The sequence below is a fragment of the Lepidochelys kempii genome, chromosome 9 (genome assembly GCF_965140285.1).
Source record: "Lepidochelys kempii isolate rLepKem1 chromosome 9, rLepKem1.hap1, whole genome shotgun sequence".
NCBI classification, from domain to species: Eukaryota; Metazoa; Chordata; order Testudines; family Cheloniidae; genus Lepidochelys; species Lepidochelys kempii.
This window is the reverse complement of record NC_136388.1, coordinates 55699793-55714761: the sequence shown is the minus strand read 5'-3', so window position 1 is coordinate 55714761 and position 14969 is coordinate 55699793. Positions and strand designations below refer to the sequence as shown.

Below are 14969 nucleotides of genomic sequence, written 5' to 3'. Positions count from 1 at the left end.
AAGGGTCAGTTGGACTCTCGAGTGAGTCACTCCCCCTCCCTTGGTCAGTTTGGGACTACAATGAGGTAATGCTCACCTGACTCTGAAGGGGGGGCAGCACAAAGCCAAGAGGGAAGAAAGAACATGATAAAAGAGAGAGAGAGAGAGAGAGAGAGAGAGAGAGACACGTTTGCCATGCTCCTCCTCTCTTCCACCTCCATCTACAGACACCACCACCAAGCGACTGAAGAGCGACTGATCAAAGGGGAGAGTCTGGCTGAAGGGCAACCAGCCAGCCTATGGTGAGAAGCATCTAAGCTTGTAAGGGCACTGAAAGTGTTAAGATCAGCTTAGAATGCTTTTATTTCATTTGACCAAATCTGACTTCTTGTGCTTTGACTTATAATCACTTAAAATCTATCTTTTGTAGTTAATACATTTGTTTGTTTATTCTACCTGAAGCAGCGTGTTTGGTTTGAAGTGTGTCACAGACTCCCCTTGGGATAACTAGCTTGGTATGTATCAATTTCTTTGTTAAACTGACGAACTCATACAAACTTGCAGTGTCCGGTGGGTATAATTGGACACCTCAAGATGGAGGTTCCTAGGATTGTGTCTGGGACCGGAGATATTGACTGGAGTCATTCGGTTGCACAAGCCAAGCAGCGGCTGGCCACTCACATAGCTGGGAGCAGCTTATATACCAGAGGCTGTGTGGGACCAACTTGGGAGTGGGGGTTCTCACAGCAGAGCTCCCAGAGTCAAGGATTTGAGTGACCTAGCAGATCACCAGTCCAGATAACACCAGGGGAACGTCACAAAGTGACATTGGTTAATTTACTGGTAACACAGCTTAGTCATCAGTCTACTCAAAGCAGCTGTTCCTAGACTGTGGACTGCACAAAGGGCTTGCTGCTGCCCTGGAGAAAAGGACTGGCTCTCCTCCTTTTTTACAGCTGCTGCTATGTATGTCGAGTTTTTCCCATTAGAAAGAAGAGCCTGGAGAGGGGACCCAGGGGAACAGCTAGAAACAAGGAGGAAGAGCTAACCTACATGTCCCTAATAGTAGTCCTTGCTCCTAGGAAGAGGAACTGTAATTCTTCTTCAGGGGCTGAATCCATAACCTGCCAATCTCCACTTGGAAAGGAATTTTCAGAGGAGATGGGGGATGAGACAACCTGATGCCTGGACCATACGTCCAGGGGAGCAATGAACCAATCAGCATGGAGATACACGTAATGGGAGAGGAAGCCCAGACTATGGGACAGCATGATCAAGGAGAGGACAACAAACTGATCAAGCAGCAGAGAAGTACATGCCAGAAAGCAAGTAGAGAAGGGAGACAGAACTGATGGGAGTGGGATATGACAAGATTTCATTCTTCAAAATAGGGCAAGTTAAAGGACAGCTACAACACAAATACTTCCCTGATACCCTGTTTCTCCATGTAAACAATTGCCAAAAAGAGATGTGTGTTCATAAAAAGACTTGAATGGGAGGGGTGGTGGGTCACCAAGACCCATCTATTAAGATTTAGATGTAGATAGTGAGAAACACAGAACAGATTAAGTTGTAATAGGATTCACCTAGACCCTACCAGCCTAGGGATAAAAATCTTAAACCTGTTTGTTAACTTGGTTGTACAGCATGGCAGTCAGAAGCTCACCCAGCATGCTATTTTTAATAAAGCCCCGCATAAGCAACAATAGTTCAGCTTGAAGTGGCACTTGCATTCTAGATCACACCAGACAGGTAGTCCCTCTTTGTCTGGGAACATTGATGCTTGTGTTGAGCACAGAGAATTTGTTTATGATCTTGATAAAGGACGTATGGAAAATGATCAAGACATTTCGAGATGCTTAGATTGCATTTGGACAACTGACAAAACTTACAGCAGTATTTCCCAACATGAGGGTGCACACCACTGAAGGGGCAAGAAGGACTAATGGGCAGGGGCCCACATATAGCTTTCATTTGAAAGAGAGAAATGAAGTCTCTGCAACAGCAGTGAAGACAATTTTCAAAAGATGTGAGCCAAATGCAACCTATGCAGCAATGTCCGGGAGTTTGCAGAGTACCTGAAAGAAGAGCTTTGAGGTATGAAATACCCAATTCATTTCAATGGGTCTAGCATAGATGCTAATGACAATAGTTTAAGCATCATTCTGTCAGCCGTTCTACCGCCCTGGCCTTACAAGTGCATTGCTAACAAGGAACACAAGAGCAGTTTTCACTCAGGCCCAGTACGTACGGATTGCCTGAGAGCACTTCTGGTGAGCAGTACTCAATTGTCCCACAGAAGGTGTAGAACAGCTTGCCAGGTTCCAAGTAAGCAACTGAGCCAAAATCCACCAGTTTGATTGTGAAATCTTCAGCAATGATGATGTTCTCATCCTTGATGTCTCTATGGAGGATATTTCTGCAGTGGAGATATCCCACTGCTGACACTAGCTGAAGCACAAAGATTGAGGTCACAATACAAAGAAGTTTACATGAGGGACACTTATCCAGAACACAACAGAACTCTGATAGGCATATTTTGGGGGTTTGTTTACATCTCATCTATACAAAATGAGGAGCTGCATCCAACCGGAGATGGTGGTCATCATATTGAAGTAATGCTCTCTGGGAAATATATTTGGAAGCAAACTAAGGTTTCACCTTCTCCAAATGTGTACAGGTTAGGGTGCCTTTTAGCCATGTTTGTTCATCCCTTGGGGTTAGGAGCACCAGTGATTAGTCACAATCCAGCAAGTTAATGTTTTTTTTTTAAATCCAAACTTTGACCAAAGAATAATTTAGTCTTCCCACATTTCCTTCCCCATCATTGCAGGCTTATGAGGTCTGAGTATTTGGGAGTGAACTTTTATATAAATAAGATAACTCACTCATAAATACTGAGGCCTGGTCTACATTAGAAAATTCGGTCAGTGTAACTACATAGCTCAGGGGTGTGAAAAATCCACATCCCTGAGCAACACAGTTAAGCCAGCCTAATTCCCCACGTAGACAGCACTAGGTCAACAGAAGAATTCTTCCTTGCAATCCACCTCCCTGAGAGGTGGTAAACTACGCTGACGGGAGAACCCCTCCTGTCTACACTCAAGAGACACAACGGTGCAGCTTCAGCTCTGCAATGTTTCAAGGATAGAAAACTCTCAGTCACTTCGTTCTGCACAATCATTCTGTGATGCCATAATTAAGTATAGCATCACAATTTGCAAACAAACAAATCTGATAAAGTGTTAATTTTGTGACACCTCAGTCCAATCAAGCAGGCTGAGCAGGAAAGTAAACGGGAGTTTCAGTTGACACAAACCTTTGTGTGCCAGCAGTAAATGAAAAGTACATAAAAATACCAGATTCATTAATGAGACTTGGGGAAACCTCACTTAATGTTACCCCACTTGTGGCAGCAGTCTTTTAAAGGTTACTATGAGTGACATTTCAGACCACTAGAAATCAGCCTTCCAAAATGTTCAAGTGGTACTCTCTAAATACCGCACACTATCATAGAAACAGAGCAGTGCATACAGATTAATTGACTAATCTTATCTCAACTTTCCAGTGAAACGGGATTTTTGTATTAGCCAAGTTTCCCCCATCACAACTGTCAAACTGGCACATTCTCAGAAACACACTTTACTTCAAAAGTAGCTCCCACCTGTCTGAATATATAGCTTGCCAAAGGCTCATCCAAGTCAGGCTGATTGTCAATGAATGTGAAAAGATCTAGACCCGATCCATGCTTCTCCATCACGAATTGGAAAAAACGTTCATTTTCAAATACATCCAGCACCTATAAATAACAGGTTTCAGAGTAACAGCCGTGTTAGTCTGTATTCGCAAAAAGAAAAGGAGGACTTGTGGCACCTTAGAGACTAACCAATTTATTAGAGCATAAGCTTTCTTGAGCTACAGCTCACTTCTTCAGATGCATATCGTGGAAACTGCAGCAGGCTTTATATATACACAGAGAATATGAAACAATACCTATTCCCACCCCACTGTCCTGCTGGTAATAGCTTATCTATTAATAGCTAAGCTATTACCAGCAGGACAGTGGGGTGGGAATAGGTATTGTTTCATATTCTCTGTGTATATATAAAGCCTGCTGCAGTTTCCACGATATGCATCTGAAGAAGTGAGCTGTAGCTCACGAAAGCTTATGCTCTAATAAATTGGTTAGTCTCTAAGGTGCCACAAGTCCTCCTTTTCTTTTTCTATAAATAACAGGCACTTCTATAATGCCTTTGATCCTTACAGCATTCTACAAACATTAACCTCCAAGAAGGGCAGTGATAAAAGCATATTATTATCTTTAGGGAATTAAATCTCTCTAAACTTGTCAGCATTAAATTGCCCAACTCGTAACATCATCCAGGGTAAGCGGGGCAAGAATTTAGAAAGGGAGCATCAGTTTCTGGTCTAAAGCTCTCTTATGTCACCAAATCACTGCCACCAGAAATAAAGTCTCCTCTGAACCCTGAAGTATACAAGAAGTTCAGAGGAAGGCCTCCTCAGTCTTGTGATGATCAGCTTGAACCTCCTGAGAAGGGTAAATTTCAACAAAATAAGGTTCTCATGTCTTGTGGAGAATTAGCTAACCTAAACAGCAGGTAAAGGACTCAGGAATTCAGTCCTGAATCCTTTACAAGATAAATCAAGACCTTCTGTTTAATGGTATTAGCTACTGTTCTCTTTAACTGCAGGGACAACCAGATGAAGGCTTTGATGATCGTGACAGATATCTCGGACTAATTAAAAATCTACTCTTAATTGAAAATGGTCTCTTTCATGTCACCAAGCCAGCATATCCTGGAGGGAATTCTGAACACTGACAGGATCAGAGAACCCCTGTATGGTCTGAACATAGACACACAGAATTCAGTAAGGCAATGTTACAATGCCCCTAATTCTCCAAAGACTATTGCAGCAATCTGGCTCACATCTATATCTTTGCCTCTGAGTAAAGACTGCAAGCCATGCCAAATCTTGCCAAGGTCTTCTGACCTGAATAGTCAGAATGCAAGATTTTTTAAGTGAGTCATGTCTAATAAGTCTGTAACAGACTTCAAAGGGTTTATTGTGATGAGAGAGTGGGTTTGGTAAATTTGTAATAATCCTAGAATCAATTTAGTAAAGCTAAGTTAATTATATACAAAAATGTAAACACTATGATCATTACCAAAAAAAAAAAATCAGGAAGGACACAGAGTTCCATATGTGGAAGCCTTTATTCCCCAAATACTGGCTTTTCCTTGTTGGGGGTTGAAATAGTATTTAAAAAGAATCAACTGTTAGTTATCTTGCATTGATAATTTTGAAGAACTAATTTGATCAGATAAATCGATGGGTATATTTTAGGGACAATACTATATATTAAACAAGCAACTTTAGAGCATTTATTGTATTACGTACTTTGCATTAAGAAAATGTCAGTAAGAGTTATTAGCTACTAGACAACAGCCTGATGGAAGATCAGTTTGAAAGATGGGAGGAAGTGAAGAATAATTCAAACTACGACTGTACCTTAAAAGCTATGTGCTTTGAATTAGATTATACCTTAATAATACTGGGGTGCTGCAGCTTCAGCAGGATTGCGATCTCCTGAGTAACTTTCCCCAGCTCAGGATCCTCTACCCAGCAGTCTTCCAGCACCTTCTCCTTCCAAATGAACTTTACTACAACCTACACAAATAACAGAATGCAAGAGGGCCCAGGATGATTAAAAGGAAGATTATTTTCTCTACAAGCTCACTAAAAGGCCATTGCCAGTAGCCCAGAAAGCTGCTGATAGTTATAAAAGCCAGAGCTACACTGGATTGGCAGCACAACTGCACCTGTTGCTATTAACATACACTCCCTATTTTGCTTTCAGCTGGTTCACTGAACTCTGTAAAACTTCTCCCATGGATCAAAACTAGGGCCCCAAGACTTCAGTAAGTCTACTCTAGGCATATTCTTAAATCTTTGAAGGAGCTGAGCCATCATTTGCAGTTTGTCCTCTCTGCTTACTGACAACTTAATTTTACAGCATTGTTAAGATCTGCAATACCACTGCTCTCAGACTTTCAGTGGGCTGAATTAGACACAGAATTGTTACCAGTCACAAAATGAGGCTGGCCACAGAGATTAATATTCTTTTTAAAGAATGTATTACATCAGTGTCAATACCTTTCTAGGTTTTTGTTTGTTTGTCTTTTTAAAAGAGCTAAGAAGTTCAGATTTAATTTTGTGTTTTTGATAGTCTGAGGTAGACATTTCATTACAGAATAACCTTTGCTCTTGCAATAAATGGTCATATTATAAAAGATATGGTGAGGTAGACATCACCATATCTGAGGTAGAAGCGAAACTCAAACAGCTTAATGGGGCTAAATCGGGGGGCCCAGATAATCTTCATCCAAGAATATTAAAAGAATTGGCACAAGAAATTGCAAGCCCATTAGCAAGAATTTTTAATGAATCTGTAAATTCAGGGGTTGTACCATATGATTGGAGAATTGCTAACATAGTTCCTATTTTTAAGAAAGGGAAAAAAAGTGATCCAAGTAATTATAGGCCTGTTAGTTTGACATCTGTAGTATGCAAGGTCTTGGAAAAAATTTTGAAGGAGAAGGTAGTTAAGGACATTGAAGTCAATGGTAAATGGGACAAAATACAACATGGTTTTACAAAAGGTAGATCGTGCCAAACCAACCTGATTTCCTTCTTTGAGAGAGTAACAGATTTTTTAGATAAAGGAAACGCAGTGGATCTAATTTATTTAGATTTTAGTAAGGCGTTTGATACTGTGCCACATGGGGAATTATTAGTTAAATTGGATAAGATGGGCATCAATAGGAAAATTGAAAGGTGGATAGGGAATTGGTTAAAGGGGAGACTACAACGGGTCCTACTGAAAGGTGAACTGTCAAGTTGGAGGGAGGTTACCAGTGGAGTTCCTCAAGGATCAGTTTTGGGACCAATCTTATTTAATCTTTTTATTACTGACCTGGGCACAAAAAGTGGGAGTGTGCTAATAAAGTTTGCAGATGATACAAAGCTGGGAGGTATTGCTAATTTAGAGAAGGACAGGGATACCCTACAGGAGGATCTGGATGACCTTGTAAACTGGAGTAATAGGAATAGGATGAAATTTAATAGTGAGAAGTGTAAGGTCATGCATTTAGGGATTAATAACAAGAATTTTAGTTATAAGCTAGGGACGCATCAACTAGAAGTAACGGAGGAGGAAAAGGACCTTGGAGTATTGGTTGATCATAGGTTGACTATGAGCTGCCAATGTGATATGGCTGTGAAAAAAGCTAATGTCGTCTTGGGATGCATCAGGAGAGGTATTTCCAGTAGGGATAAGGAGGTTTTAGTACCGTTATATAAGGCACTGGTGAGACCTCACCTGGAATACTGTGTGCAGTTCTGGTCTCCCATGTTTAAGAAGGATGAATTCAAACTGGAACAGGTACAGAGAAGGGCTACTAGGATGATCCGAGGAATGGAAAACTTGTCTTATGAAAGGAGACTCAGGGAGCTTGGCTTGTTTAGCCTAACTAAAAGAAGGTTGAGGGGAGATATGATTGCTCTCTATAAATATATCAGAGGGATAAATACCAGAGAGGGAGAGGAATTATTTAAACTCAATACCAATGTGGACACAAGAACAAATGGATATAAACTGGCCACTAGGAAATTTAGATTAGAAATTAGACGAAGGTTTCTAACCATCAGAGGAGTGAAGTTTTGGAATAGCCTTCCGAGGGAAGTAGTGGGGGCAAAAGATCTATCTTGCTTTAAGATTAAACTCGATAAGTTTATGGAGGAGATGGTATGATGGGATAACATGGTTTTGGTAATTAAATATTCATGGTAAATAGGCCCAATGGCCTGTGATGGGTTTTTAGATGGGGTAAGATCCAAGTTACCCGGGAAAGAATTTTCTGTAGTATCTGGCTGATGAATCTTGCCCATATGCTCAGGGTTTAGCTGATCGCCATATTTGGGGTCGGGAAGGAATTTTCCTCCAGGGCAGATTGGAAGGCCCTGGAGGTTTTTCGCCTTCCTCTGTAGCATGGGGCACGGGTCACTTGCTGGAGGATTCTCTGCTCCTTGAGGTCTTCAAACTACAATTTGAGGACTTCAATAGCACAGATATAGGTGTGAGGTCTTTTTTAGGAGTGGTGGGTGAAATTCTGTGGCCTGCATTGTGCAGGAGGTCAGACTAGATGATCATAATGGTCCCTTCTGACCTAAATATCTATGAATCTATGAAAAAAATAACTAGAAGAGTAAATTAAATAAATTTTTCCTCCTTAACCTCCTTATTATCTTTCTTGCATCTGGCAGTCCGGACAAAGCCAAAAGCTCCTTTGCCAATGAGATTGAGAGTGTCATATTTCTCTGCATATTCTCCATCACATGCCTGCAATCTTTCCAGATCTTCAGCTCTTTGGGAATTTTCAAACAATGGCATTGTCCTGATCACCTGCAATAAGGAGGAAGAGACACCAAAAAACTGAAATGAGCCAGTGAGGTTTATAAAATAAAGAGATATAATGAAATAAGATATTTAGAGGAAGACGCTTTTTCACTGTAGTTGTGAAAATGTGTTATTTTAACTCTAATGCCAAAAGCTGTCTGTCCTCGGAATTACCACAACGAACTAGAGTGCTGGTTCATCTAGTTCAGCAGCCTAACTCCAGCAGTCACCAATACCACACACTTCAGTGGAAAGAGAAGAAACAGAAGAAAATGTACCTAGATAATTTTGTAAACTGCTGTGTATGGAGAAAGTTGTCTTCTTCAACTACCATCAAGCATACATAATCATGTTACATTCTGAGCAAAATTTTAGATTATTTTTCATGTTTTAACTTGACCAGTAGGATCAGAGTCACACAAGTTTTTAAACTCAGTCACAACAGTTTGTCTCACTGACCTAAAACTCAGCAGTGAATTCCACAGATATAAACACCGTATCAAGAATATTCATACAAACGGCCATACTGGGTCAGACCAAAAGTCTGTCTAGCACAGTATCCTGTCTTCCGACAGTGGCCAATGCCAGGTGCCCCAGAAGGAAAGAATAGAACAGGTAATCATCAAATGATCCATACCCTGTCGCCCATTCCCTGCTTCTGTCAAACAGAGGCTAAAGATACCATTCTTTCACTGGTTCTAAGTTTAATGCCCTTAAGTTTCATAGACTGTCACCTTGTTCTCCTTGGAGACAGCAAATAGATACTGATGAGTTTTGGGATACATTTCAGAATTCTGAATAGCTCCATCAAGTTCATTCTATTTTCTCCTTTACCACGCGCTCCCCCTGCCCCAAAGGCAGGGAGATTAGAATGTAAGTCCCCCAGTACTCTGAACTATGTCAGGGGAGGGTGTTTATAAGTGACCAGCAGGTTTCCTCTTTCTTAAGAGGAGGCAACTGGAAGTGGATAGAGTATTCCACATGAAGGAATTGTTGTATTTCTAAAAAGAACCAACAAATACTCTATTTTTTTGAAGTGTGAAATGCTGCTTTATATTGACTTATCCATGCCAAACAGTGACAAGGACAGATATCAGCAGTTTAAACTATTTTCAAAATTGAAATTTCATGAGACATTTTGCTGCCTAACTCTCCACTGTCTTGAAGGAAGATTGCAAGAAACAAAAAAAAATAAAGTATCATTGTAAAAATTAAGTAACTCCTCCCCTTTCTCTTCCAAGTAATAATTACTTCTGCAAATACACTGTAGTATTTCTCTTTGCTCTGAGGAGCAGTTATTCATTAAGACATTTTGTTTATCATCATTCAATCAGTTTTTAAATTTAACCCTTACCTTGGTGTGTGTGTTCTTTAACTCTTAAAATAACCTTACCATAAACCTTTGGAAAATGCAGGTAAACATCATCTGTAAGGTCATCATCATCTATTTTAACTGATTAGACATTATTTTCTCTTATAGGAACTGCACTGGGAGGAGCATATCATCAGATTTATTATTAACAGGTCCTCAACGGAATTTTTAGGGTTTTTTTTAGTTTAAGATTGCCACTGTTCTTCTCACACAGACATTACTCTGTGCTTAAGTACTGTGATACCATGCCAAATGCAACACTGGAGTTGCAGATGAAACCTGCCATTTAATTTCCTTTTGTCAATGTAAGTCAGTCCATTAATATTTGTTCAACCTAATATTTCCTTTTAAAAATGAAAATTTCATACAATGGAACCCAGCAAAACACTAAATCAACCTTAAGCCACAACTAGATGAGATGACAGAGGTTCTGTGCATCATGCAAATCCTAGCTTTTGGGGTAGCACTGTTCTAGGCCTTGTGTATATTAGGAAATAGAAGCCAGTGAGATTAAATTGATTTAAAAATTGGTCTAGTTACACTGGTGCAAACCTCTAACAGATACACTTAAAATGGTTTTAGGGAATTTATATTAGATGCACGTAGACCATTTTATGTTATCCTTATATTAATTTAGCTTAATGCAATAAGTTACCAAATCTCAACAAGAGAGATCCTTTAAAGCATTAAGGTGCACCAAGAAAAAATCCAAAATATGAATGAGTAGTTAAAACTACTTTGTCTTCTCTCTCTCATGACAGTTAAATACTTCCTGCGATACACATTACATCAAAAAAATTCTCACTTCAGCTTCACCCAGAGAAGGGTGCAACAAGAACTGAGAAGCATTTTCAAACACTAAGTCAGGGTGGCCAAACTTACTGGCCCTCTGAGCCACATATGACAAACTTCAGAATTTCGAGAGCTGGGGTGCGCCTGCCAGGGCTTGGGGCTTCAGCCTTGTGTGTGTGTGTGTGGGGGGGTGTCTTGGAGCTTTAGCCCTGTGGGAGGTACCTGCTTTGTCACTCCACAAGGAACAAATACCTGGGAGAGCAGGGAGGGGCCGCTGAGGGCAAGGGTAGATGTGCCTGGGGGTTGTGACTCAAGATGTTGGGGGAGCTGAACCTCTAAATTGTGCTTCCCCTCACTCTCAGCAGGCACCGGTCATGTCTGGCAGAAGCCCCTATCCCCACCATCCCACTGGAGGGCAGAAGCCTTGAACTCTCCTCCCAGTCCGGTAAGTGGAAAATGAGGGGGAAACAGGAAGGGGAACTTTGCAGGCCACACTTTAACTGTAAAAGGGTTTGGCAACCCCCACATTACATGATGGCAGAGATACTCACTTCTCCCAGGCTGAATGCGGAGAGATCCTCTATAGACTGGGAAGAACTGGCTAGACTGGAGAGCAGAAGCTGAGTCCTTGCTGCTGCTTCTTTCTGGCTCCGAAGGAGGTCTCTCACCACCCAGACACAGAAGAGAACTGCAGGGTCTTGCAATTCTACACGCTTCACTTCAAAAAGTATACCTTCAGAAACACATATCCCAGAAGAAAGATATTCAGATCCATTTAAACAGTGAACATAGGTAAAGAAAAAAGTTACCAATGCAGAGAAAGCATTGAGGCCAGCTTTATTCCTGGCACTCCTAAATTTAGAAGATTTGGAAGAGCAGTGACTGCACCCTTAGAAGTGGCAGGTTAAAGAAAATGCCTGTCAAAGGGTGAAGCTATGGATGCAGACTTTAGGTGACACATAAATAGGAGCTGTACATCAGAAGCTGTTGGATCAAACTGTAGGAGTGGATGAAAGGTCTTCAAACACACAACTCAACTCAGGTACTATATTAAATGCTAGCAGCTTTTCGATTAAAGGTTATTGTCACATAAAATATCTGGCAAAAAAAAAAAAAACACCCCAAGATTCCTTAATTGTGTTTTGAACACCACCGGAGATTACTAAATCAATGAATTTTAGAAAAATTCACTCTTCATCATTTATGCTACTTACTTTGCATTTCACTCCACTTGGACAATGGAAACAGACTGGCCCACAGATTAACCTTTTTCCTCCTGCAATTCCAAAGCCTCCTTCCTCCTTTATCCCAGAATCATTTGCATTCTTCCAGAAAGGAAAGAAAGTGTGTCTAATCAAGAGCTTCAGAGGGTCAGAAATGGTCATTGGTTTAAACTTACTTAGTTGTGAACCATCTCTGTGATAGCAGTTCCCAGCGTAGCTGCCTTCCAGGATCTTGGAGATAAGCAAAGGAACTGATGGAGATAATGTAGCTTCTGGTTTTACAGGGGTGGATGTTACTTGCATTTTCAAGTTCTGCTGCTTGAACAGCAGAAAGTCTTCTTGGGGATTCGCATCATTGTTCAGAGGGCTTCTGTTCAGGTGATCCCCCATGTTCTCTGCAGCACTTTTAGGAACTGAAGGAGATGTTCTGGAGGAATCCTCTTGAATATTTTCCAAATGCCTGCTGGAATTCAACCACTCCTGGCCACTCTTTGGGGAAGTGCTATTCAACAGGAGCTCTTCCTGTTCAATTGTAGAGGAGTTAGTCTTCTGGGCCAGGAGGCTGCCCATATCTAAGTCACAATCCACCACATCAGGCAAGTGTGTCCTTAGAAGATCTGAAGTAGCATCTGAACAACTGGCTGAAGTCAGCTCTGCGCCAATGTTCAGGTCCAGTTCCTCAAGGCCTTCGCAAATGCAATTTACCTTAGTGCCCAGTACTTGGATTGCTTTGAAATTAATGGCAGCCCCCAAAGCAGAGGCATCACAAGCTAGTAAACTTCCTGAACAAACATCTTGAATATTATTCCTTCCAACAGGAAGGAAAGATGATCCGTCAGTCAGTTTGGAGTCTTCTATTGTCATCTGCTCAAAGCTGGAGTTTCTTGTCCCACTCATCGACTTTGTATTTGCGAACTGCTCTGTAATCACATTGGCTTGCATATCTTGTCTGCGGTAAGATGTTGCCCCAAGCCACGGTTCATCTAGTGTTGGTGTCCCAAATGAGAGACAAGTAGCATCACACAAAGATCTATTCAAATCGCTGGTCTCAGTTTCTTCTAATCGGCAGGGAACAGGCATCTGAGAGTCCATTAGTGAAGTAGCCTTTCCCTGAGGTTCAGTGGAAGATTGACACTTCATGGTTTCATATGGTAACCTAGAGCTCAGTTGCCTATCTAAATTCACAAGGACTTGATGTTCTTCCTGCAGCAGGTCAGATAAGCTACCGGTCACATCAACGTTCACCTGCCGAGTCTCAGATGGTACTGGACCACCACTGTCTCTCACTGCGTCTTCTGTATCCTGACAGAAAACTGATGGTTTTGAATTAGATGGTTTGGGAGAGTCTGCTGCAGAGAGGCTCTGGGGTGAGTTATTAGTTTCTGCAGTTTCCAACACAGTGAAGACTCCATCATGCTGACTCTCAGGCAATGGCTGTTCATCTGTGGCAGGCAGGCCACCAGTAGCAATGCAGTCCACACTATAGGGATTCAAATGTGTCATTCATGTCAGGGCCAGAAAAGAATGAGAGAGAATTCATTGATACACAACTTGCACTTTTTTACAAGATTCAGTAGGAAACTCTTGGTGCAGACTTCCCAGTTCATGGCAAATCCAAAGTCTTAATGCAAAGGAATTGCTAAAGTTAGCATATGGCACAGGCTGCTAAACATTGTACCAATAAGAAAAGGAGTACTTGTGGCACCTTAGAGACTAAAAAATTTATTTGAGCATAAGCTTTCGTGAGCTACAGCTCACTTCATCCAATAGATGGTCTACGAAATAGGATCTACAACAGGAGTGAATTTACCACAATTAAATGGAAACAAGCTACAGCACATGGCAGAATAAGTTAATGAAAGATCCGTATTGGGTTCCCAGATATTTTTATACACAGTTTTATCTATGATAATACAAATGACCTTTAGATTACTGTAAATTTACAAAGGCAGTAACAATTCTAACTCAAGTAAAACATTAAATGAAGGAGAGTGCAGATATAAAGGGTTTTAGAGTCTGTACTTAAACAGTGGATGACAAATACAGTTCTGTTTAATGTAGAATTATCATTCTTGTAGTGAAAAGAAGAGAGAGAAGACTGACCCACAGTATTCTTGCCAGCAAGTTAAAGAAGTATGGGCTGGATGAATGGACGATAAGGTGGATAGAAAGCTGGCTAGATCATTGGGCTCAACGGGTAGTGATCAATGGCTCCATGTCTAATTCACAGCCGGTATCAAGCGGCGTGCCTCAAGGGTCAGTCCTAGGGCAGGTTTTGTTCAATATCTTCATTAATGAACTGGAAGATGGTGTGGATTGCACCCTCAGCAAGTTTGCAGATGACACTAAACTGGGAGGAGTGGGAAATACGCTGGAGGATAGGGATAGAACATAAGAATGGCCATACTGGGTCAGACCAAAAGGTCCATCCAGCCCAGCATCCTGTCTACCAACAGTGGCCAATGCCAGGTGCCCAGGAGGGAGTGAACCTAACAGGTAATGATCAAGTGATCTCTCTCCTGCCATCCATCTCCACCCTCTGACAAACAGAGGCTAGGGACATCTTTCCTTCCCCATCCTGGCTAATAGCCATTAATGGACTTAACTTCCATGAATTTATCCAGTTCTCTTTTAAACCCTGTTATAGTCCTAGCCTTCACAACCTCTTCAGGCAAGGAGTTCCACAGGTTGACTGTGCACTGAGTGAAGAAGAACTTCCTTTTATTTGTTTTAAACTTGCTGCCCATTAATTTCATTTGGTGGCCCCTAGTTCTTATATTATGGGAACAAGTAAATAACTTTTCCTTATTCCCCTTCTCCACACCACCTCATGATTTTATATACCTCTATCATACCCCCCGTAGTCTCCTCTTTTCCAAGCTGAAAAGTCCTAACCTCTTTAATCTCTCCTCATATGGGACCTGTTCCAAACCCCTAATCATTTTAGTTGCCCTTTTCTGAACCTTTTCTAATGCCAGTATATCTTTTTTGAGATGAGGGGACCACATCTGTACGCAGTATTCAAGATGTGGGCGTACCATGGATTTATATAAGGGCAATAAGATATTCTCCATCTTATTCTCTATCCCTTTTTAAATTATTCCTAACATCCCATTTGCTTTTT

At 41.2% G+C, this 14969-nt stretch overlaps 1 protein-coding gene across 15 annotated transcripts in view; it reads right to left on the bottom strand.

The window, feature by feature from the left end:
- The window catches only part of PASK (PAS domain containing serine/threonine kinase), a 53708-nt gene that overhangs the window by 20076 nt on the left and 18663 nt on the right, over positions 1 to 14969 (bottom strand). For 9 of the 15 annotated variants that reach the window (XM_073360471.2, XM_073360478.2, XM_073360475.2 and 6 more), the window contains 6 exons: positions 12022 to 13325; positions 11174 to 11355; positions 8297 to 8464; positions 5545 to 5670; positions 3644 to 3778; positions 2231 to 2430 (listed from right to left, as the gene is read on the bottom strand). In XM_073360471.2, the coding sequence (XP_073216572.2) occupies positions 2231 to 2430; positions 3644 to 3778; positions 5545 to 5670; positions 8297 to 8464; positions 11174 to 11355; positions 12022 to 13325 (2115 nt within the window). The remainder of the gene's footprint in view (positions 1 to 2230; positions 2431 to 3643; positions 3779 to 5544; positions 5671 to 8296; positions 8465 to 11173; positions 11356 to 12021; positions 13326 to 14969) is intronic. The other 6 variants (XR_012160870.2, XR_012160872.2, XR_012160868.2 and 3 more) reach the window with 2 other exon arrangements.